The following is a 25470-nucleotide window of genomic DNA, read 5'->3' on the forward strand; positions in this document are numbered from 1 at the left end:
ACCTCATGGACGATCTCAGGGATCCAATTTCGCGACTAATGTTACCCTCCAATAGATCGTCATTGTTGTGGTATATCTTAACCCCCAGATAGGTCAAGCAGTGGGGCTCCCATTGCATCATAGATGCACTTACTTGGGGGGTCCTCTCTCCTCTTCATGGAAAAAAGTTCAGATTTCTGCCAGTTAACTCGCAGCCCAGATAACAGTCCAAATTCTTCCACCATGGACCTACCCCCCTCAGGTCCTCCTCCGTCAAGAACAGCAAAAGGTTGTTGATATATAGCGCCATTCTGTAGCAATGCCCCCGTGTCATCAAGCCCTGAAACGCCCTTCAAGTTCTTGAACAGGCCGCTGGGGTTCCATCGCTATCGCGAAGAGCGGAGGAGACAGAGGGTACCCCTATCGCGTACCGCGCTCCACAAGACAACTTGCCGATATGGCCTTAACAGTAGGCACCCTGGCAGTCAGTTGAGTGTATACTATCCACGTCCAGGCTACAAAGAGCTGACCCAACCCTATATGTAGCATCACCTCATATAGATAGTGCCACTCAAGACTATCAAATGCTTTTTCGATAGCAACAGAAAAGACAACAGCTTCCTCTTTAGGATAGTCTGTGTCTTCCATAATCGCTAAGAGGCAACTGATATTAGTCGCCATGTTACGACCCTGGATAAACCCTGTCTGGTCTGAGTGTATCAATTGCGTCATATAGGAGAGGAGGTTGCCAAGATTTTACTTAGAATATTAAAGTCGATATTTAACATCAACAAAGGACTTAATTATGGGAACAATCACTGCCTCCCTGGTGGTGTCCAGGAGAATACCAGTGGTATTGGCAGCTTTATACAACTATGTTAGTTTGGGTGACAACTCTGAGGAGTAGTTGGCATAAAATTCCACTGGGAAGCCATCAATCCCCACGGTTTTATTCTGCGCTATGTGCTTAATAGCGCTCAGTATTTCATGCAGGGAGATATCCTCTGCTAGGACCCTAGTCTCCTCCTCCTCTAGACGTGGCAGCTGAAGCTCTGCCAGAAAGGTCAGAGTCGTCATCACATTCGCTTCTGTAATACTTGTGTAAAGTGCTGAGTAATATCGGATAAATATATTGTTAATCCTCTCTTAGGAGTACTCTCTGTTGCCCCTCTCATCTTCCAGGTTGTGAATCACTGATTCCCGCTTAGATGGGTTAGCGAGCCAGGGCAACAAAGGCCCAGATTTATCCCTTTTGGCATGTGTCTTTTACATATAATGCTTATAGTCAAAGCACCTAAGGCGCTCTACCTGGGTTGCCACCTCCTCTTTCACCTCCAAAAGTGGCATCTGTAATTCCATTCGGTTTGGGCGCTACAACTCTAAGTCCCTGAGTACTGTTTTAGCCAATTGCACCTCTCAGTAGGTTACATCTTAAACCCTTTGGCTAAGCAATGACCCCAGAGTACCGCCTTGAAGGCGTCCTACTCCAATTGCAGGGAAGATGTTATGCCAGTATTATCAGTAAGAAATTGGGCTATTTTCTTCCTTATTGTCTCTCAAAAGACCTGGTCCTCTAGTGTCTTGGGTTTGAGTCTCCACATGGGTATGGCCAGTAGAGGCTGGGTCCAACCTAAGCACAAAAGGACTCGATTGTGGTCCAATATAGTACAGGTAATATAGTCTGAACTAAACTATGAACTCCCGGACAGGAACTTCGTGGAGCCTGGAGAAGAAGGAGTAATCCCTCCCACTCAGGTTCATCTTCCTCCACAAATTCATCAGTCCCCATTGGTGTTGCCACTCTTGAGAGACGCATGTCGTACGTACTGTCTGGGAGTCCCTCGGGGGGGATGTGAGCAGTCCAGCAGGACATCTGCCACACAATTAAAAGTCACTCCCTAAATTCGTCAGGGAGGTCAGATAGGGAGCCATCTTTCGGGATAAAGACGCTAACAATGTGCCCTGGTCAGTAATCGGTGCGTATAGATTCACCATGGATATGTCCCGACCACCTAGTCGGCCACGTATCATTACAAATCGACCCTCAGGGTCCTCTATGAGTTCCACTAATAGGTAGGACACCCCTGTTCTAATCCATATGAGGACCCTGCATGCATATGCTGAGAATGTAGTGTAATAAGCCTGTCCACGCCACCTATACTGTAGCGCAGCGCCCTCCTTGGCCATGAGGTGCGTCTCCTGCAGGAAGGCAATTCAGATAGCCCCTCAGTTTCAGTAGGAAAACACCTCATATCTCTTGGCCATGGACTGCATTCCCCGGATAGTCCAAGACTGTCAGGAATCCCCTCCCGCACATGGATTCCCTCCCACGATGCCACTTCCGTGAACCTGGTGCGCTTGGAGGAGAGCGGACTACAACTCCCAGAATTCCCTCCGGCAACAATTGCCTTTTGCCACTCAAGAGTTCTGGTTACATAACACCAAGGGAAACGCCTAGTTTTCATGTTATGCAACTCAAGAGTTCTGGTTGCATAACACCAAGGGGAACGCCTAGTTTTCATGTTATGCAACTCAAGAGTTCTGGTTACATAACACCAAGGGTAACGCCTAGTTTTCCTGTTATGCAACTCAAAAGTCATGGTTATACAACGCCGAGAGTACTACTTAAGGAGAAGATCACTGGGACTCGGCGTCGGATATTCTGATCTTTGCCGGAGTACCTGGTTGAGGTACACGGACCCGTTGGTGAGTTGAGCGGCGGAAGGAACATTCTAAGGAGCGGAGGAGAGGTGCTGGCGTGTGCTTCCTGCCCGTGTCCTGTCCCGTTCTGAGAGCCGTATTCAACGTCATTGGGCACAAGTCCCGTTGGTAGAGCCGAAGCTCCCAACAGCCTGACAAATTGGAGAAACGAGGTTGGTGCGAGCCGAAGCTCCCAACCCTCGTTCCTTGGGTAAACACACGCTTAGAGCTAAGACGCTATCCAGGAGGTGTTTCCGCGTCTTAGCCATCGACACTCGTAGGAGAACTGGGATAGGTAGAGCGGCTGCTCCCATCCATTCTCTGCGCCACCTTGGGTATCATCACTTAAACCCGGATACAAGAGACGCACACCAGGAGGTGTTCCCAGCGTCTTTGTGTTGTGGCAGCACTCTGGGGGATACTGGTAGAGCGGCTGTTCCCAGGTGGTAGAGAGCCCGGCCGGGTGACTCCCACGTGCCCCCCGTAGATTCCACAACCTTGGAACTACCCTTCACAGCGGTCGAGTGGCATTGTCGGCCACTGCTTAGCACTGTGCCCTCCGTTGGAGCATACCGGGTCCGGTGTGCATGCGGAGGACGGTTAGACGAGCTGTGAATGGGTATCGTACTTTAACTGGTGATTCCAGTACCGGTATTCTTTGTTGTCTGTAGTTGTTTATCTGTTTATTAAATCATCCTTAAACCTCCATTTCTCTGGTCCGTCGTCTGTTTGTCCCAACCCCGAGAAAGCCAGGACGTTACAAAGACAGAAAATTGTGCATCAGGTGGTCAGCCATATCTCAGGCAGTACCGGCCAGTTCCCCCCTCCTGTCGTCCCATGCGCACCCCGGATATCACAGGTCTTGGGGGAGCTCCCAGCTATGGCAGTTTCAACTGCGCCCTCTCCAGCACATAGAATGGGGATAGCCCCTCTGAGGCAACCCCTGTGCGCAGCCAACGTTGTAAGTAGTCCACCATATTCGTGCCCTCTATTTTCTCTGGCAGACCCACCACTTTTATGTTATTCCGACAAGAACGATTTTTGGCGTCTTCAGCCCAAAGCTCCAGCAGGCTCACCCTGGCTTCAACTGCCATCAGGCGATCTTTCAGGTCGGAAAAACGTGGGGGCGGACTCCCCCAACTGGCACTCATTCGCAGTCACCCTCTCACCCAGGCGTCAATTGTCGTCTCACAGAAGCCCTAGGTCTGTGCCAATGATGTCAATTTTCACCTCCAGTCTCTCACTGGAGGTCGTGGCGAACTGCAGAATATCCTACAGCGTACGATTTTGGGGGGTCTCCGGCAAGTCATCAGTATTCTCATTCTTGTCTTGGGGTTCTGCTACAGGGTCAATGCCCTGGTCACATTTACGGTTTGAATTCTCCATTGTTATAGGATGCGGGTAGCTCTTACTAGGTTCACTTCACAGCGGCCTGATGGTTGTCTGGTTCCTTCTGGCTAATGGCTTTAGTATGCAAAGAGACAAGCGGCCCTCCAATGGAATGCCAGTCTAAGCTTGGTAAATCTTAAGTGTAGAGTAGGTTAGGCCGTTGCCCCTGACCTCAAGTGAGGGCTCTTGTCCTCCTTATCTGCAGGTCCCATAGGGTGAAATTGTTGTCCCCAACAAGGAGAACCTCAGCGAGTAGCCCTCACCATTTAAGGCATCCACTTCCTCAGAGGGGATTCTAGCTGTTGCCCAAGTCAGCAGGTTCTGGATCAATGTGTTAGTCATCCTGCTGCCCCTTAGATGCCCACAGAACATCGCAGATGGAGCTCTCTCATCGAATACTCACCCAGGCCCCTGCTCTCAAAACTGTCTGTGCTTTCGCACAGGGCAGCACTAATCAGGCACAGGCTGCCCCAGGTCTCCACTCAGGGTCTAGGTACTGAGACTAGTGGCGGCACAGGATAGAGAAGCTGAAGGCTGGAAGTAGTGACTCTGGTCCTTGAATGTAGATCCTCTTGGAGCACACTAATGGTGATGAGGCTCTTTGCCTTGACTCTCCACCTTCATGTTCTCATGTAAATTGCTGGGTCATCAAGGGCCCAATTCTTCCAGCCAGTCTGATTAAAGCATGTAAATGCCTGGATTGAAGAGTTCAATGTGTTACAATCCTTCTTGCTCACAAATCCCTCTGCACTCGTAGAAAATCGCCTTGCAGCAGGGCAGAAGTATGCAGGAATAAATCCCATTGTAGGTTCAGACCTTGAAGACGCTGTGGGCATATTCTCAATGATGCTCTCAGTTATGTCCCTCGTAGCAGCACGTCACAGTACGCTGTAGCGTTACAATGTGGCCCAAAAACTGCAAAGCCGCGCCCTCAAGGAATTCAATCCTTGGGCCCGGACTCTTCACACTCTGCCTCTCTCGCAAATCCCCGGGAATGTTCTCTCCCAATATTCTTATGCCAGCATACCAAGTCGGCAAAGCCGGGCGTCACTCTGTAGTCGCAGAGGCATCAGTACTTCTGTCCCTGACTGCACGGCACCGCATTGCCACCATGGGCCCCTCCTTCAGATTGTGGCCACCCTTCTCCTGCAGGCACTTGCCTTCCTCCTGGTGGACAGTGGACAGGTGCATAGGGCCCTCAGTGTCAGTGATGCACAGATGGCAGTCTCTCTCCTCAGCGCCGTTATCACCGCTTCGTGAACACGGCCGCCACCATTTTAGGCTGCAGTCTCACCGCCAGGCATAGCCTCTTATGCAGGCGTTTTCACTTCTTAACACAGCTCCGCTGCAGCGCCGTGGTGCATCAAGGCTCCCAGCAGGTCTAGGGCACCTAGTATTGACATTTATTTAGGCATATCGGCTCAGGATTGTGCTGGATGACGGCCTGCAGAGCGGAACTATCAAGCGATGCTGGTCACTCCATCTGCATCAGGCCACGCCCCCCCTAACAAACCAATTCTTAGTCAAAATTGCTTCTTCATCCATTTCAAATGTGCAACATACCAAGATTGTTATGGTGTTTAGCACAAGCAATTTGGAGACCTCTCTAGGGATAAATATAGAGGATTACCACCATTTGCTCCGTAAGAAAGACTAAGGATTCCTACTACTTCAGATGGTATTTTCAGTTTGTTGTCTACAATCATTTCTTTTCAATTGTCGATAGCTTTCGCTCTTTGAGTTCTTTCCAACTCCTGGACTTTGACTTTAAAGTTTTCATGCATTCCTTCAGAATATTGGTCCTCTTGTTAGAGTTAGTCGACTCAACATATTTTCTGGGTAAAATATTTTTCTATGTTCTATTCCGTCCATCTTATGTACCACTGAGGGAGCTCAAGTGGGAACATGAGCTTGGCGACTGTGAGTCAGAATATCATTAGAACTTATAAGGCTGTTGCACCGGGAGACTGACAGTAAGGCACAGCCAAACAGGAACAACTTGGATACTGAATACCAGGAAGAGTTCAATGCAAAGATGGGACTTGAAAGCCTTTCTAAGGGCTAGATTAAAGGATTGAGGATGAATACTGTTCAGAATAGCGTTTAAATGGAAAAGCCAACTCCCCCCATGCCCCCAAAAATGTTTGCCCTCCTAAATGGTGTTGATCTAGAGAAGATGTTGAGATGCAGAGCATAAAGGACATTTTTTGTGATAAGGTACGTATAAGCTTGTACTGCAGGAAAGGAGGCCACATTGAAATTAAGCTCCATTACCACAGCATATGGTCTTAAAATAAAAATGTTGCTGACCTGGAAACCAACAGACAGCCTCCAACAAAGGATCACATGGATTTGATTAATTAGTTCCACTGGAAGACCAAGTGAAGCCCTTCACATTCCTCCACCAAGCAAAAATGAATGCATTAGCCAAAACAGTAAATCTATTTGGTGGAATGAAAGACAAGATTTGTTTAAACTAGAAGCATAAAAAAGGTTGACATCAGCAAATTTACCCATGTCTCCAAGGTAATCTTCTTTTCAAGCATAAACCCCTGTAGCTTAACTGAGTTAGTAAGCACCAGTGGACCGTCCAGAGTAGAGGGCCAGATTGCTGTGTCCCAGAGATACTAGCTAATAATGATCACTAAGCATTGCCAAATCCACAGGTATACTACATGGCTCCAAGAAGGCCAGATGCATGCTAGAAATGTATGGTATTCACATATGGCACACGTAAATAACATGTCTGCAGTGAAAATAATTGATAATTAGCAGTTATCATGATATTCTAACATGGATTCAGAAATCAGACTAAACACTATTGGTCAACCCTAACGCTACTCTGATGACATAATCTCTGTTGGAATGTGGACTTGGTATTGCATAAGTAGAAGTCTAACCAGACCATAAATTCACTGTCATAGATGATATGTACAAACAATGACTAATTTAGGTGTCTCAAATTGTGTTTTCTCTCTTGTGTGCATGTATTTTTATCTTTTGTAAAGTTTTGTAATATATGTCAAAGTGATTTTATAAAGCATATGGAAAGAAGACGCGCTAGCCCAGGCAGTGCATGCTGTACACCGTAAGCTCTGGTTCATAGTACCTGATTGTGATAACGATTTTCGAGCACTGTTTTAGACATTTTAAACTGTTTTAAAGCTTTTCATTCCACTTTTAACATTTTGAGTGTGATTTCCTGTTGCATACCTGAGCCACATTCTCCTCACCTGGCCGGTCCTGATCTCCTCCCCCGCACGCGCTCACGTGGTCTAGCGACCGTGAGGGTGCCAGCTGCTGCACAGCAGGGCTGATTGGCGGGGAGGAGCCAGGGGTCACGGGGGCACATAAATAGCACGTTGGAGCGGACGCGCAGCGGGCGCGCCAAAGGCGCGCCTAAGGCAAGCCCGTCTGCGCCCATCTGCGCCCGTCTGCGCCCTCACGGGCCCAGGGGCCAAGACCCCTGTCCGACTACTGGCTTACACCAGTTCAGAACTAAGATCACTTAATCTGTACCGCTGCCCCTTAAAAATCGAGACTACTACTGCACTCATGAGAGAAGGTCTCCTCTTGCCTATGACTGCTCACTTCAACTCTACCCTCATTCCGGGTCGGGCTCCCCCTCCCACGTCTGACTCACTGAAATTAACGGTCCTGAATACGCGCTCCCTTCAGAAACACGCTATTGAAATCCTCACGCTTTTACAAAATGAGGCCCCAGATATCCTTGCCCTGTCTGAAACTTGGCTGGACGAAGAGTCCGGCCCCCTATACTGGCTGCGGTTCCAGACGGCTAAGACGCTGTTTGGCACAACCGACCTGCCGGTAAAAGAGGAGGAGGGGTAGCATTCTTTTAAAAAAATACCTGAACATAGAAAAAGTGTCGGGTGAATCCCTGGCTGGGGCAGATATGCTAACCATCAAGGTCAGCCATCACTCCTAAAGTATCACGATCACCATGCTTCATCGCCCCCCCAAATGCTCCCCTAACTTTACAGATCTCCTCACTGAATGTATCTCCAATCTTCGTTCACGTTTTCAACATCTCCTAGTAATGGGAGATTTTAACTTTCACTGGGATCAACAACCCAAGGAGGCTCAGGCCCGCCAATTAGAAGAGACCTTCACCAACCTTGGGTTTTCCCAATTAATAACAACCCCCACCCATGTGCGGGGACACATTCTAGACCTGGTTTGGTCCACCACCCCCTTCATACCACTTAAAGAGGTCACCCCTTGTCCTTGGTCGGACCATTTCTGTATTAACTTGACACTTCCTCTTACCAAACACATAACTCCGTCCCCGGCGGACAGACAACGCGTGCGCATCTGGTCAAAAATAGATGGCCCGACACTGCTAAGCTCCCTCTGCGCCCGCCCACTTAAGAAGCTGGTGTCAGCTGACATTGAAATATGGGCCACTGCCTTTTCCGACCGACTTCGTGCGGCCATCAATACAGTTGCCCCTGAAAAGAGAATAAAAATCTGCAATAAAGGCAAAGGTGCCCCGTGGTTCACGGAAGAACTCAGGACTTCCAAACGCGTTTTACGCCACTACGAATGACAGTGGCGTAAAAACTACACACCTCTGGCCCTGGCAGATTATAAAGAAAAACTAGCCTCATATAAAAAAGCGCTGCTGGGCAGAAAGGCGGACTTTTATGAAAATAGGATATTGTCAGCAACCAACAAACAAAAATAAATGTTTAAAATCCTGAAGGAACTTAGTCAAAAACAATCACAGTCTACCCCATCCAGCCAAGAACAATGCAATAATTTCCTCGCATATTTCTCCAATAAAACCCAGGACATACTGACTGAGATTGACAACTCCCCTTTTCTACCATCTCCTAATATAGAGGATACCTCGCAGGGCACTAGTGCTGAAATCCTCTCCTCGTTCCAACCCCTTGACATGGAAACCCTCCGATGCCTGGCCAAAAAGATAAAATCGGGCTCTCCAGCCGACCCCTGTCCTCCCAGAATATTTAATCTAGCACTTCCAGAAATCGAGCAGGACATCCTCGCACTCTTAAACTCCTCCCTACGGATGGGGGAGGTTCCATGCTGCTTCAAGGAAGCCAGAATCATCCCCCTTCTTAAAAAACCCGGCGCAGATATTTCAAACATGAAAAATTACCGCCCTATCTCCCAACTCCCCTTTCTTGCAAAAATATTAGAACAGCATGTCCTGCAAAATCTCTCCAGGTTCCTAGAGGATCATCACCTCCTGGGGGACAGGCAAGCCGGTTTCCGAGCGCACCATAGCACTGAATTGGTGATGCTATCAGTACTTGACGATATTAGACTAACTGCCGACAATAAAAAGCCCTGTGTGCTGGTCCTCCTCGACCTGTCGGCAGCGTTCGACACGGTCAACCACACCACTCTCCTGGAAAGACTACGATCTATAGGAATTGAGGGACCTGTTTTACAATGGGTCACCTCTTTCCTGACTAACCGCGCCCATAGAATTCAGATGGGCGACTGGGTCTCGGAGAAAGGCTCTATTCCCTGTGGAGTCCCGCAAGGGTCCGCACTTTCACCCCTTCTCTTTAATATCTACCTCAGTCCCCTAATCAAGGCCCTCACGGCTATGGAGTGCTAGATCTTTAATTATGCAGACGACACACAGATCATCATCCACATTGATAACTCCCCTCTAGCACAATCCTGGGCAAAAGAGATCCTACGCTTTATGGTCAATTGGATGACGGCCAACTCACTTAAAATCAACCCTGACAAAACCGAAGTCCTTGCCATGACGGATGACCACAACCCCTGGAACTCCCTGTACTGGCCTCAGGAGTTGGGCGATGCCCCAGTCCCGATCCCAGTGGTTAAAAGCCTGGGAATCAAAGTGGATGACAAACTCACCCTGGCCAATCAAGTCTCCACGGTATTTGGCACCTGTGTGGGCCTTCTCCGGCTACTTAGGAGGCTCTCCCCTATTCTCTCATTCTCCGCTATGAGAACTATTGTGTCTGCCATCATCTTGGCCCGCCTTGACTACGCCAATTCCCTGTACATTGGACTTCCGGACTCCTTAGTGAGAAAACTCCAGATAATTATGAACGACGCCGCCAGGCTAATTTTCAAACTACCGAGGCACACGCGAGCCTCGGCCCTTCTACTACGCCTTCACTGGCTGCCCGTTAAACAAAAGGCTAAATTTAAGGGCCTGTGTATCGCTCAAAGCCATTTATGGCCAAGCCCCCACATACATCAAACAAAGACTCACGAAATACGTGCCAGGGCGCTCACTTAGGTCCTTCACAGGGAGCCTCCTATATTGCCCACATTTCAACTACGTCACCAAAGGAGGGAGGGCCTTCTCCTCCCTCCTCCCCACTCTTTGGAACGGGCTGCCAAGCCAACTCCGCGCAGAAAACCGCCTTCTTCCCTTCAGGAAACAATTAAAAACCATCTTGTTTACAGAAGCCTGGGCCTAATCGTCACTGTACTGCCTGGACTCAATCGCCACTCTTCTTATAAGCGCTTAGAGACCTCCCGGTATTAAAGCGCTCAACAAATCCAAATTAACATAACATAACATATTAAGGAATTTCTTGTAAAATTCATTGATTTTCATGTGATTTTAATTAAAGAAACATTTGTAACGCTTTAGTTCATGTGTTAGAATTTAATTTGAATGGCTCGTCTAAGTTGAGAGATTTTCACTTATAAGTTTGAGGTTTTAAACCTGTCATTTGTCTTGTATTCACGTACACTGTATATGTTATCGAGGTTTGTTCCAAAGGGAACTTGTATTTAACAACCCTGATCTAAACCATGGCACTGTAGAACCTAGATCCTGATTTAAAATGAACAAGATCAGGGTATCAGTCTAAAGTTAGAACTGCAAGTAATACAAGTAGGTGGTAACAGTAATAGGCAGGGCATGGGCACTGAACATAATCGGTTATAGGGTGGAATACTTGAGAAATACCATATTAAAATTAGAAAAACCTTTGAGAGAAGTCAGATGATCCATAAGAAGGAAAAAAACAGTCTAGAAAAGAAAACTCACCAGTGCAAACTGGATGATCAAGATGGATGTATGGAAATGCCCCTTTTTTATGGTTACCCCAGTTTTGTTTGACTTATGCTGCTGGTTTTTCGACTCACAGTACACTGAGGCCTGATAAGCAGACCTAAGTGACAGTGCCCTGACACCCAAAGCTTGTGTGATACATTGGCTGTACCCAATTTACCTGTATGTCCCTAGTATATAGTACTCAGGGTACACATGGCCTGTTAGTTAGGGAGGTCCCCCCAGGGATTACAGCCCTGGTTGTGCCACAAGAATAAAACGAGTCTCACAGTCCGCCACTGCAGACTGAAAGCGCAGGTTCAAACTAGCATTTAAAAGCCATGGCTTACTCAACTGCCCCCCTGAAACATGTGTAAGTCACGCCTATGGCAGGCCTACCGAGTGCTAAAACAGGATGCAGCAGATTTTATGGGCAAAACATCCATTTTACACGTTCTGACAGTAAAACACCAACTGTTGCTGTGAATTTGTAAAGAGTTGGTTGTCCTGTTGGCGAGTGATGGGTTACACGCGGACCCCTCAGTTGTGCTACCTTTTGAATGGTGCGACCAAAGTTGATACTCTAAAGTTTTTAAAAAACTTGTAACATTAATCCCCCTTGGTTCTCCAGTCGAAATGAATTCAACAAGGTACAGTGCACAACTTTTACAAAGTTGCCACTTTGTTGCCTCCAGTCTCCTTTGCCCTTAACGGTTGCATGTGGAGCTTGAACCAGTGACAACTTCCTGCCCTCCTGGGGAGACGTGCTAACGACTTCCAGGAGAGGAGACAATAGAGGCCTGCAATGGAGAGAGTTGTTACCTCCTTCCTGTCGAAAGCCATATGGGTGTTGGCCCAAAAGGCGAGTTTCAAAGCTGAAGCAGCCTTTGAAGGGTAAATGGGGAACACTTGGGAGAAGAGAAGCCCCATTTGTTTAGGCAGACTTTTTGGCACCCGGGAAGGAGAGGGGGAACCTGTTGTCAAACCGGTTTTCCAGAGGAGTATAGTCCCCTTTGTTGCCACACCTCTGGGTTGGGCTAGGGTGCTTTGGACACCAAGAGAGGGGTTCTGCCATCTTGGCAGTGGGCGGAATGGTGCATCCTGGCGTAGCCAGATGCCACACTTCCCAGGAACTGGTCATCATGAGGGAGAGAACCTGGTATCCCACTGGCTACCAACAGCATCCTACCAGGAGGGAATTTTCTGTATATAAATGAGGCACCCAAATGTCAGTTATCGATTGGACTAGAAGAAGGATTGAAGAAGGACTGCTCTACTGAACTACGGTCACGGCGAAGAGAGGCGGCACAGATGTGGGCTGCACCCGCTGCACCTTGTGGCTAGCAAAGAAGAGGGGCTGTGCCTGTTTTCTCCTGCTCAAGGAGAAGTCATCTTTAGAGACCAGCCAAAGAAAAGAGACTCCAAGGGTCAGCTGACTGACCTCCTGTTCGCAGCACAGAGACACAACAGCTGAAGAAGCGTGCTCAGGGCGGGTGGTAGTCCAGTTCCCTGCCGTCATGCAGCACCAGGGATCAGGACCTGATGCTCAAAAGTTGCACCTGAGTCTGTTGGACCCAGGAGAGCTGTCTGAGTACAGCTTGGTCACCCAGGAGGCAAGCTACAGTCTAAATAAGGATTTGGCTGTGATCGTGACATCGGACAACTAGTAGAGTTGTCCAGTGGCAAGTGGAATTCGGCCACACTGGAGAGGACCTCACAGGATGTCGTACATGTGTCCATATCGTCTTAGGAATCCACTGAAGGAGGATGAAGTGACTGGGACTGCTGAAAGACTGCTTCTTCTACCTGTTTCAGAGGGCTTTGCTAGTACCCTGACTGGCTCCCTGCCGGCGGTGTTCGCCCCAAGTAACTCTAACCTACCACACTAAACCCTGTCAAATTTATTGAATTTGCTAATGCTTATTTGTAGTGGAGTGAAATGCTGTGATTTACTATACCTTGTAAATTCTATATCTCCGGAAACCTCCAGTAGATCTTTTTCATTGTGATGTCAAAAATACAGTCTATTTTTTAAATTGGTGTCAGATTTCCTTGGTGTCTTGAATGCCCTAGGACTAAACAGAGACAAGCACTTTGTGGACTTTAGTAAGAGGTTCTCAGAAGGAACCTTTTTGTTTTTCAGATTGTATTTTTTTTTTGTTTTTCAATAAACTATGATGCAACATTTGTGGTAAACGTCCACCTAAAAACTTGCAACAAAAAATTGTAAAACATTATTTATTGGTTGTGCTTCTGGTAGTGTTTTTCTCTTTCCCAATCCTGTGTGGCACTCTGCATATTTGTTTTGCAATACATAGAATATAATGTGAACATGCCATGGTGTTTTTTTTCTACACAGCACCTGCCCAGTAACATTTTGTGCTGTGTCTCTTTCACAAAGCAAACACAAGGAGATGATGGACGGAGCGCTGTAACTTTTCAAACACTCACCTACAGTCACAGATCTGGGTTGAATCCATCATCGTTCTTTAGCTCACTTCGCCACCCCAGTTCAAACCCAGCCATATGAAAATCAGTCCTGACCCTGTGCCTCATGGGAACAGTCCAGACCGAACAGCCAAGCCAGGTCTTCCCTGGACCAGAAACAAGCATCCTGGGACCGGTTTCGGGGTAACATCCCTCATCAGCCAGGCCAGCTAGAAGCCAGTGGCAAAGTGAGCAAGGGACCCACGTTTGGGCATACCCTGCCAACTTAGGGCGAACAAAGCAAACACAAGGAGATGATGGACGGAGTGTTAAAACTTTTCAAACACTCACCCCCAGTCACAGATCTGGGTTGAATCCATCATCGTTCTTTAGCTCACTTCGCGAACGCCAGTTCAGACCGAGCCATAGGTAAATCAGTCCTGACCCTGTGCTTCTTGGGTACAGTCCAGCCCGAACTGCCAGGCCAGGTCCATCACTGATGTGAAGGACAGTGAGTGTGAAGACAACGAAGTGGATTCTATTTGAATTTACAACATTCTTTGAATTATTTTGTAATCTGCAATCAGCAGATATGTCATACAAGTCAAAGGTATTTTATGCAAAGAGGCAACTCACAAAGTGCAGTGCCCACACCGCACGTAAGATAAAAAAATATCCAAATGAACATACTGTAATAATTTTAATATATCAACCTGATTTTCCTAAAATGCAGACTCCAAGTGATTGATGGTGGTACCTTTTCCTAAGTGATCCTACCCAACCGATGGTGTTAGACAGTCGGTAATGATTTGTAGAGAAAATCAAAATAATATTTTAGACTATCACTTTTCATAATTCAGTGGATATAAATTATATAATTTTCTAACATTCTGGTGGTTACTGGTATGCTCTACTACTGAGGTTCAGATTTGAATCTTTATCACAAACTGATATAAAAAATAACGATTATTGTGATTGTCACTTACTTAAATGTCAGCTCAAACACCGAACCCCCGCTGTCGTTGCAAATAGCAAGTGTTGGGTCATCTGTAAACTGCATAGAAAGAAAATAATGTAATTTTGAAGTTTCAACATATTTTTGTTTTGTTTTATAACATTTTGATAGACATTACCATCTGTGTAGGAAAACATCACAAGGATACAGCTTCCTGGTACTGCCCTCCTCAACAACGCCCGCCCCCTTGCAGCACAAGTCCTCAACTGCCTGCAGGAGATGTACCACAGAGGCAGTCTGACATAACAAGGCGCTTGGGCCACTCCCTATATTGTCATGTTCAGACCCCAGATGAGTCACTCTGTGGAATTAGCTGTGGCTGCTAAATGCATCCAAGCGAACCAATAAGTTCAGACCCTGCTGCTTCTGGGGCTTTCACATTTCCTCAATTGCCTGCCCGGTAAGTTATTAAAATGCTCCTCTGATTACTTAAGCCTAGAACTTGTCCCTAGGGCATTTTAACCATTTTCTCCATCCTCAGAATTTGCCATAGTTTCTCCAACAATGCTTTTCCAGAGTGTTCAATGTAGACATCACGTGTCTACGATTACCTGTTTAGCTGCAAACATGTGAGAAACAAGTGTGCCTTTTCTAGCTGTAAGCCACCAGTTACAATGAACCCAATTCTATCCAGTACCTCCTTTCAAAAACGGGCCAGTTTCCCCACATCACAAGAGAAGCTCCTTTGAGATGTATCAATACTCAGGGAGTCTTCTGGGTGGTGGTACTATCAGGAAAGGTTCTTGCAGTGGTTTTTGTAATGTTTCATGTTCCCAGGAACAAGCAGCCTTCCATGTTAAAGTAATGTTTAACCAATAGGTATGTCACAACAAAACCTTTTCTGTCTCTTCCTAATATAGCATATGAGGTCATTTAGTGTAAGTTTAAATTACTCTCCTATTACACAGTTAAGATTGACATAGGCCATGGAAAAATACACTATTTTGCTCTCTTTAACCAATTTGCACGAAACCCTTAATAATCATCGTACACAGTTAAGACTTTCAGCCTGCCATATTTCAATGCGACTAACAAAGGGGGGCAAGGTGAAAGTGGTGGGGGGAGTCCTGTACAAGGTGTTTTTTTAGCCTTTAACATGGGAATTCTAAAGAAGAATTTCCCAGCTTCTGGAGAGAGCTGAAGACAGGGTTATGCAACAACTCGCTCATGTGTAAACCCCTGTAACCATATTCAAAAGGGACCACCCATCCCATCTCCTCTCCCCAAACTTCCACACCTTCACCCTTCGGTGTCCCTACTGTCATGTACAGTTTCGCCTCACTTCTTTGTTCTCCGTTTCTGTATAGAATTCTATATCTGTGCAGTAAGGTTAGACCTATACAACTCGCTTGTAGACATATGACTACATACATAACACTGTGATGGACTCTTCACAGGGAGCACATACTAACACGATGGTTACAGCACACCAGAATCCTGATATCAAAACACATATCCAAGAAAGGAATTTACTATTAAAATTACTGGATGCTTTAATCTCGTACTTTCATAAAACAAAGGAAAGCTGATAAAAAAAAAGTGAGGACCTGCCATTTTAACGTTGGTCCCGTCTTTATTTTATAATAATATCCAAATAAAAATACATATTCTGTTATTTTTGGGCATTTGGCAATTGTATCTACCTTTTTATGCTTCACCTTTAAAAAGTGTTGCTTTAGAGCCGAACAAAGTAAAGCCCTAAAAATAGAGTAATCACACAATGAATCGCTGTGAAGCCTGTAATTTCTGAAAAGAATCAAAATTAATAACGAGTGTAATGGCTTAGACTGCTTCTTATAACACTGCTAAATAGCAATCTGGGGCACACCTTCATCAAAAATGAGTGAGCCGGAATAGTTTGCCTCCTTACCTTGATGTGCAGAATTGCCGTTCCGGGAGGATGGGCGTCACTTATGGACCGTAAAAGCTTCCCACTGGCGAGGTCCCACATAGTAATCTGCAAAGAGAGGGATTGGAAATGGTTGAAATTATAGCAATTCCAGCAACAGTCATTTTTATCTTTAAATCTCTATATTTACCTTTTTTATTCTATTATTTGAATTAGAAAGGACAAATATAAAGCAACCATGTACGTCAGCGGCAACGCACTTCACGAGATGAGAGTAGCCCTGGGCTTGCAATGGATATGCAAACAAGTAAAATAACATCTTCACGCCCAAATGCATTCTTCTCAAGTCAATCTCTCGCTGGGTTTGAGTTCTTAGTTTAATTATGAAAGTCATCATCGTAGATGAAAAAAACTCGGTTAAATAGAAGATATGACCCTTTTTCCAGCTATAAAAATATTGTCTGCTATTAAAAAACTTAAACTGACATTATGGTTATGATAAAAAACCATAGCAAAAAAATCTGTTTGTTAGTTAGTTAAGGTGAGATTTGCAACCATAAATCTCACCCGCCCCCAACGTTACTCATGAACTCCCACGTGCCTATTTGTAACATCACAAATTACAGTTATTAAACGTTTTAAACCTCACTAGTGACAGCACGTGACATCACCCACTGACTTTATCGATCACAGAAGGCGCTTTGGAGCCTTGGGTGATGAGGGAAGGCCCTGGCGCAAAACGTCCCGCACAAATTCAACATATAAGTCCCGTAGGTGCTGGTAGGAAAGAACTGTGCACACATATGCCAATACTCCCGATTCAGGCGGGAGACTCCCGAGTTCCCTGTGCTAAATGCCATCACTCGTCGCATCCACCTGTTTTCAGTACCGATTTTGCCACTGAATAAGGTCTTATTTGTTACTATTTTTTTTTTAAAAACCTTCAGACCTCATATACGTATACGGTCCATGAACTTTAGGCTAAAGTCCACTCCCAGAAGTGGGCTAAGGGAACCATTTTGGAATAATTGTTATCACCTCCTGAACGCAGTGTGCTTACCGGAAGTTTTACAATAATTGAGAACAAGGTAGTGATGGAATTAGGTCGCACATCTATTCCCTAGTTGCTAGAACAGTCTTTCAAGGTGCCCATCCGGATAGAAGAGCATCCCACTACCTAGGATGCGAAAGTCCACTAGGCCCAGGATATGGTGCTAGTGGCTAGAACAATCTTTTCAACAGGGTACTATCCCGGCACTCCAAGTACCAAAATCATGTATCACACAGTGAAGTGAAAGGCGAACCGTCTGGCCTAGTTTAATTGGCAGTTACAACTTTCCCCACAGTTATTCCGGGAAATAAGCAGTGCCGTACCAATGCAGTTCAGTCATAATAAGTACATAGTTTAATTAGCAAATATAGTCAACATAAATGTTTTGAAGGCAGCATGTAACAACGTATAACAAATGTTTTAGCAGAAAAAAGAAAGAAGCATAGTACCATTTATCTTCAAATAACACATGTAAATACAAACACATGTACAGTGCATCAATGTAGTGATTTCAGAACAGCCCAAATAACACATATAAATACAAACATATGTAAAGTGCATCAATGTAGTGATTTCAAAACAGCCGACACGTGTTTCGTTACTGATGTAACTTCTTCAAGGCTTCTGTCTAATTTAGTCGAGTAGTATTGAGTGGTATCACACCGTATTCTAACCAGGTCTGGTGCCAATTCTTAGGCAGGATATTCATCGAAATGAACAGGATAAGTAAGAAGAATCTACTCGTTTTCTTGTATCAATGATCCTGAGTGGGGGGATTTTTTTGAACGGCGTAGTTCAGAGATCCCACGTCCGAAATTCCGAGCTTATGTTCTCATTTCTAATGTAGTTTCGCGGCACCCCGAGTCCGTGTCACTATTTGCACTCTCGATGTGAATGAAAGTAGTATGTACTGCCCCTTCCGCAATGTCCGATGTGTAGAAAGATTGGAGATGAAAGACGTTCGCCACGACCTATGGATATGGTTACCCCCCACAGAGGTTGTTTTCTGTGTACTGTCAGTTCGGTATGTTCGTTAAGAAAGGTCACGCTGTTGTAGCACACATCCTTGTGTCAATAATACACGGTAAGTGTAGAAGAAGTTCTTTACCATTCGTTTGAACAATATAATCAATTTAGTCAAAGAGCAACGGAACCATGTTGTTGAACGAATTCTCACGAGAGCACTGTGGTAGGTGCTAGTTACGATCTTCGGACCTCGGACCCATAGTACGGCGGAAATTCGCAGAGGCAGCTTACCGGAAGTTCATCGCTGTGGAGTGTTACTTGCTAGAAGCGCTTGAGGGGTGTGGGCAGCTTGCCGGATCTGTGAATGCTAACTTGCGTGTCCCCCGTTCTGTGATGGTGGCAGACCGTACTGCCCCGATAAAATCGATTTCTCAGAACCGATCCAGGCCGTCCGACCTCGACCCTGGTTACTGTGGCCTTAGGAGATGAGAGGGCATATCGTAAGCGGCTGGAGCGCAGCTGGCGCAAATCCTATGGTAAGACTGCACAGCTGGTGTACAGAAACTTAAGGCGCTGGGAAGTTTCCCTAAATCCTCCCGCAAGGTTCAAAGGGAGTTCACTGCTTGAGCCATTGATGCTGCGCCTAATAAACCACGGGAATTCTTTCTTATCACATGGGGCCATTCAAAATCCACGGACTCCCTCTGCTCATCTATACCAGGAGCTTGCAGACCTTTTTTCAATCAAAACAATTTATGATCAATTTGCCTAGGCAGTGTAGGTCAGAAGCAGTCACAGCGAGGGCCCTCAACTCCGACCCTGTGCTGGCTGAGTCTGAACTCTGAACCTATTACTCCGGAGGCTTCAGCGCTGGTGCTAGCCAATTACAAGCCCTGTGACTTTTTGAAGTTAGTCTTGCCGCTTATTAACCCTATTTTGAACAAGTTGATAAATGCGCCTCTGGAGCGGTTGTTCCAAGGGGTTGGAAACAGGGCCCTCCCCGTTACCATTGTTTAAAAAAAAAAAAAACACAGACTGTAAGGCGCTTAGCAACTTTAGACCTATCTCACTTCTACCCGAAATGCTGGCGAAGGCGGTCAACAGACAACTTTCCCTCTTTCTGGCATCTAATTCTCTTGTCCCTGATACGGAATCAGGCTTCCGAGCAGGATACAGCACAAAGTCGGCCTTATTGGAGGTCTCCAAATTTGTTAAGGCTAATCCTGGTCAGGGTGCATCGGTAATTTTGTTGTCATCCGCCTTTGACACGGTCTCTCACCCTATGTTACTGAATAGGCTGATGAAGACTGGAATCCAAGGGAAAGCTATGATCTGGCTTAAATCCTAGCTTGAGGATAGATCTCAAGCTGTATTTTTTGCCCCTTTAACTTTGGATGCCAAGTCTCTTGAATGTGGGGTTGCCCAGGGCGCCGCCGTGAGCACCACTCTTTTTAATCTTTATCTGGAGCTCTTGGCCAACTTGGTCAGACCTCGGAGCCTGAAAAGTGATTTCTTACGCTGATGACACCCAGCTTCTTATATCTTTTCAGGGCTAGGCATTTGATGCTTTCAATTCCTTCAAGAGTTGCTTGAAAGGAGTGGGCAATTGGATGTGTGAGAGTTGCCTTAAACCGAATTCTGACAAAACGGATATCCTCTTTTTTTTTCAATAGCCAGGTCCCTGACTCTCTTAATTGGTGGCCTTCAGAGCTTGGAGCACCTATGGTTCCCTCCTCATGTGTGAGAAACATAGTCTTCAATTTTGATTCTGCATTGTCCTTTGAACCACAGGTCAAGGCGGTTTCGGCTAGCTGCTTTGCTAGCTTGAAGTCTCTCACAAGGAGTTTGCACCTGGTTCTGGCCCTTAAGACCATTGCTAGTGCCTTGGTTACCTCAAAATTGACTATGCGAATAGTCTGTATCTGGACCTACCAGCCTATTTACTGCCATGATTGCAAATCATTACAAATGCAGCAGCACACCTTATGCTTAAAGTTCCTAAACATCATTCTGTGTGTGCTCATCTTTCACAGTTGCACTGGCTCCCAGTCACTAGCTGCATCCAATTCAAGGCACTAATCTTCGCCTACAGAACTCTGGAGCAGAAGGGCCTGCAGTACCTTAAAAGAATAGTGAAGGCCTACTTTCAGGGCAGATCCCGAGGTCTTCCTCCCTGAAGCTCTTGCATACCCCTAGCACCCGCAGGGCTAGGTGGTGAGGCAGATCCTTTGTCCTCCTAATGGTGACACTCTAGCACTCGCTTCAGACTGCTCTTCATTTTGCCATTTCGAAAACTGCCTGTAGCAAAAGTTTGAAGACTCATCTGGACAATGCTTAAGCTGGATATCAAGACATGGTTGTCTCATCTGGTGGTCCTGCTGCTAGCGCCGGGACACTTCCTCAGAAGCTGTTGCAAGCTGTACAAATGCCTACTGTATTGAATTGTATAGATAAAATACCAGTTTACTAAGATTTCACACAGAAAAGTGTTTTAGAAGAGAAGGTAATGCAGACTTTTGCCACAGAATTGACAAAAAGAGGAATCACCTATAAATGGCAGTTTTTAACTTTAAGGTGAAATCTAAACATTGAAACAATCATACACCTCCTCGATGAATATGAATGAGAAGCCAGAGAAGATGAGATGCAAGTGGGGATGGAGGACAGCAAGTAAGAAATCGAAGAGCAATTCAGAAAGAGCAAACAAACAAAGGGGCCAAACACAAAGATGGCTCTGCTGAACAAAGATAGTAAATCATTAGAGACTTGGCAAATACAGAATCTAGGCAATGATTCGACTCAATTACTCAGAATGCCCCTTTTTCTCTTATCACTATTTACTATGCGAGGTGTCTAACCTATACCCAGGCACTACGTGACTCAGCTGGACCAATCAAATGTAAAACAAAGACATCCTCTAATCCTCTTCTATGACCTTCCTACCAATATGGAATTAAATGAGGCCTGAACCCACCACACTTTCTGAATACCCCTAAACTAAGGGAATACAGGTTGTGAAATGGAACCTTTAGGTTTGTAAATATTGAGACGCGAAAAAGGAGTATTCTGAGTAATAAAGATTTCAGGTAAGTAATTTACAGGCACATGCATCAAGCTAAAATGTGCTCGCTAAATTAGCGAATTGCTATTTGCGAGCGCATTTCAGCATTTTCTAATGCATCAACCAAATGTAGCAAACTTGCAATTTTACCGAATCATTAATACAGGGAAACAAGATGTAGCGATTCCTTATTAGCGATTTAAAAAAAAAGCGGGAGCAAATAAAGAATCGCTAAAATAAATCGCAATGCTATGCATGTAAAATCGCAAATAGTGATTTCCATGAAACTCGCAATTTAGCAAGCGCAGATTGTGGGGAATCAGAAGCAGGTGCTAAAAAAAAAAATTCTTCCCTACAGCTGCAAACCATCAGAAGGCTATTTAAACTGACCAATGAGGCCATAGAGGCTTTTCACAATGGCGGCACTCTACGTGTTCGCAAGGAGGATGAGGATCCATGCAGCAGGCCAGGCCAGAAGGAGAATCCAGGAGTGAATATTCCCCCTGCGCATCACTTTGTTGGGACAAACTGCTGAGGACCTATATGATAAGTACCGGTTGAACGCTGATATGATACTTAACCTAATAGCCGAATTGGAACCACTAATGCAGGGCCAGACACTTAGGACCCATGCAATCCCTACCCATGTCCAGGTGCTATGTTGCCTGCACCTACTTGCGTCAGGAAGTTTCCAGGGGGTAGTGACAATAGCTGGAGGGGTATCACAAAGCTCCCTTTCACGATTCTTCAAATCCTTCCTGGCTGCCATGGTGACTATGATCCACAACCACATCACCTTCCCCACAACCCAACAGGAATTGAACCAAAAAAAACTCGACTTCTACCGAGTAGCCCAGTTCCCTCATGTGATTGTATCCATAGATTGCACCCACGTAGCCATATGTCCCCCAACAGTCAATGAGTATATCTTCCGTAACAGAAAATCGTATCACTCAATGAATGTCCAAGCAGTGTGCAATGGGAAAAACATCATAACCGACATTGTAGCGCAATACCCTGGGAGCACCCATGATTCATACATCTTCCGACATAGTGGCATTCACACACGTCTGCTCAGGGGGGAATTTGGCGAAGGACACCTGCTAGGTAAGACAATATACTCATTCACATGAATAAAGTATGATATGGCAATGCATACCTGACACTAACACCTTACTTACTACCCTGTAGGTGACAGTGCATACGCCGTGAGGAACTATATCATGACTCCATACTTGAACCCAGCCTACCCACAAGAGCAGAGGTACAACATAGCACACATCAGGACACGTAATGTGATCGAATGGACATTTGGATTGCTCAAAAGTCGCTTCCGCATCCTGCACAAAACTGGCGGAGCGATGCTGTACCAGCCGGAAACCTGCTGTCGGATAGTGGCAAATGCAAAAAGAACTATTGATGAACAGAATGCAGAACAATGTCATACATTCACCCCAGTACAGAGATCTGGGCCTAAATCCATCGTTTTTTTGCTCACTATGCCATTCCAGTTTGGACCCAGCCATAGGCAAATCAGTCTTGACCCTGTGCCAAATGGTCCAGCACGAACTGCCAGGCCAGGTCCTCCCTGGACTGGAAACAGGCATCCTAGGACCGGTTTCGGGGTTTCACCCCTCTTCAGCCAGGATAGCTTGATTCCAGTGGCATGGAGAGCACAGGACTCACGTCTGAGCATACCCGTCCCACTCGGGGTGACAAATGCAAAAAGAACTATTGATGGACAGAATGCAGAACAATGTCATACATTCACCCCAGTACAGAGATCTGGGCCTAAATCCATCGTTTTTTAACTGGGGTGAATGTATGACATTGAAGGTAGATGTTGGTCCAGGGAAGAGGCTTTTTGTGAGTTCAGTAAATCCGTTCAGAGGTTTTACAGATATTAACCGAAATCCAAATATATATTACCTACTGGCGGTCGCCAGTAGATAGTTATAGTTAGGATCTAGTTACTATAGGAAAATGGCAACATTCTATTCGCAATAACTTTGGTGCCGATAGATGAATCTTCGTGAAATTTTCAAAACTAATTCTTTGTTGAGATCAGCTCTTATGTTGAAAGTTTGGGAGTGATTCGTGAAGGGGGGGCCGAGAAAAAAGGGGGGTCCCAAAACGTGTTTTTTCAATGTTAATTTCCATAGGAAACTTTAGACAAGGCTACAGGGTGAACGGAATTACCCCAAATTTGGAAGGAAGAAGGGTCTTGGTCTAGAAAGCACACTTTTGTTTATTTGGTGTAAATCTGCTCAGTAGTTTTTGAGAAATATCGAAATTTACAGATATCGATATTTGGGAATTCTGCCATCTGATTGGCTGAGGCGTTACGAGCACAAGCTTGCTGGTGATTGGCTGCGAGCGGTTGCAACTAGGAAATGTTGGCCGCCATTTTGTGATTCCATTGAAGCGAGTAAGGGGAAAAAAGGGAGAAAAAAGTGGGAAAGGGGAGGGTAGGAATGCTGTAAGGTTTGTAGGGGGGTAGGGTGTGCTATAGAGGCAGTGTGAAGCGAATTATTTATCCCTACTGGTGTGAAAGTGCTGCTTTGCCCACTGTGAGATGGTGCTGAGGTGAGGTGCCGGTACACTCTGGGATAAAACTGTCCGTCTAAACTGTGAGCTGAGTGCTGTAAAGTGATGTGCTCTGGGCGCTGTAGTATAGTGGGCGCTGTAGCATATCTGTGCAGGTGGTGTTAGTATGCGTTTAGAGTATAGTGGGAGTGGGACGCAAAGTACTTAGTGGTATCGGTATGAAGACTCGGGGATGAAACTGTGAGTGTAAGTCGTGAGTTTATTGCTGTGAAGTGATGTGCTGTGGGCGCTGTAGGATACTGGCCGCTGTAGCATACCTGTGTAAGTTGTGTTAGTGTGCGTTTATTCTATACAGGGAGTGTGAAACGAACTACTCATCCCTATTGGTCTGAAGAGTCGAATGTAGTGTTTTAGGAAGCAGGAATAATCGTGAAGAATATAATGCAGAAAGTTGCAATGCCAGAGAAGGAAAATGGTAAAATGAGTTGTGTCTAAGAAAGTGGTTGTGTGTAATAAAGGGATGGAGTTTGAACATTATATAGAAAGTGTCTTTATGTAAGTGCCATAATTGGATCCACTGGTGCTAGGGTATCGAGCTGATGCAAAGTTGAACCACTTCTGCTGTATTCAAACGTAAGCTCCGGCATCGGTGAATTGTATATTACATGTTACAGTTGCATGTGAAATAAACATAAGCTATTACACTTGAATGACTCTACATTCTATAAAGAAAATAAAGGTAGGATACGATTACCACATGTATTGTTTAAGAAAAGAGAGAAATAAAAAAGAAACTGCAAAATGTAGTCATCAAACTTTTTATGTACCTTGGCAGTGCTTTTTTGTAACTGAAAATTAACAACAGTAGAATAGTTAGCAATCTGTTGTACAGTAGACTGTGGTGCGTGTCAGAATTGGTACTTGTTCTACCCACATTGGAACTTTGAGGATGAATACAAACATTTCGCTTCTGAGAAGCACATTCGGTACCTTTATAGTCAAACCGTACATTATTGTCTTCAGCTGTTTCAAAAAAACATTCTTGTGTAGAGAGCTAAGGCATCGAGCTTAGACAAACTCCAATTGCTTCTGCTGTAGTCAAATCGAAGCTCCTGCATCAGTGAATTGCACATTATATGTTACAGTTCTATGTGACCTACAGAATCGCTATTAGACTTGAATAAATACATTGTATAATGAAAATAAAGGTAGTTTACGATTACCACACTGTGCCAACCATTTCCTAAACAAAGTCGTCTTTTTACATTTTTATCGTGAGGTTCTGAGCAGAGGCTGACTTTGAATAGAATTCTGTGAAAGGGCTTTGTGGATAACAGGCAGGCAGAGAGGTGTGTGCACAAAGAATAGACATGGTTTCTAAATGGGTGTCGGGTGTAGGTTAATTTTGGAAGTAAATAGCGTATTTGCATAGGCCATACATCACTGATTC

At 45.4% G+C, this 25470-nt stretch overlaps 1 protein-coding gene across 1 annotated transcript in view; it reads right to left on the reverse strand.

Moving 5' to 3' along the window:
* Positions 1-25470, reverse strand: part of VPS8 (VPS8 subunit of CORVET complex) — a 1789524-nt gene that overhangs the window by 1507209 nt on the left and 256845 nt on the right. Inside the window, exons 8-9 of the mRNA XM_085648738.1 lie at positions 16417-16503; positions 14518-14585 (exon numbers count right to left, since the gene is read on the reverse strand). Of these exons, the coding sequence (XP_085504864.1) occupies positions 14518-14585; positions 16417-16503 (155 nt within the window). The remainder of the gene's footprint in view (positions 1-14517; positions 14586-16416; positions 16504-25470) is intronic.

Source organism: Triturus cristatus, chromosome 3_2 (genome assembly GCF_964204655.1).
Source record: "Triturus cristatus chromosome 3_2, aTriCri1.1, whole genome shotgun sequence".
In the NCBI taxonomy this organism is placed as follows: Eukaryota; Metazoa; Chordata; class Amphibia; order Caudata; family Salamandridae; genus Triturus; species Triturus cristatus.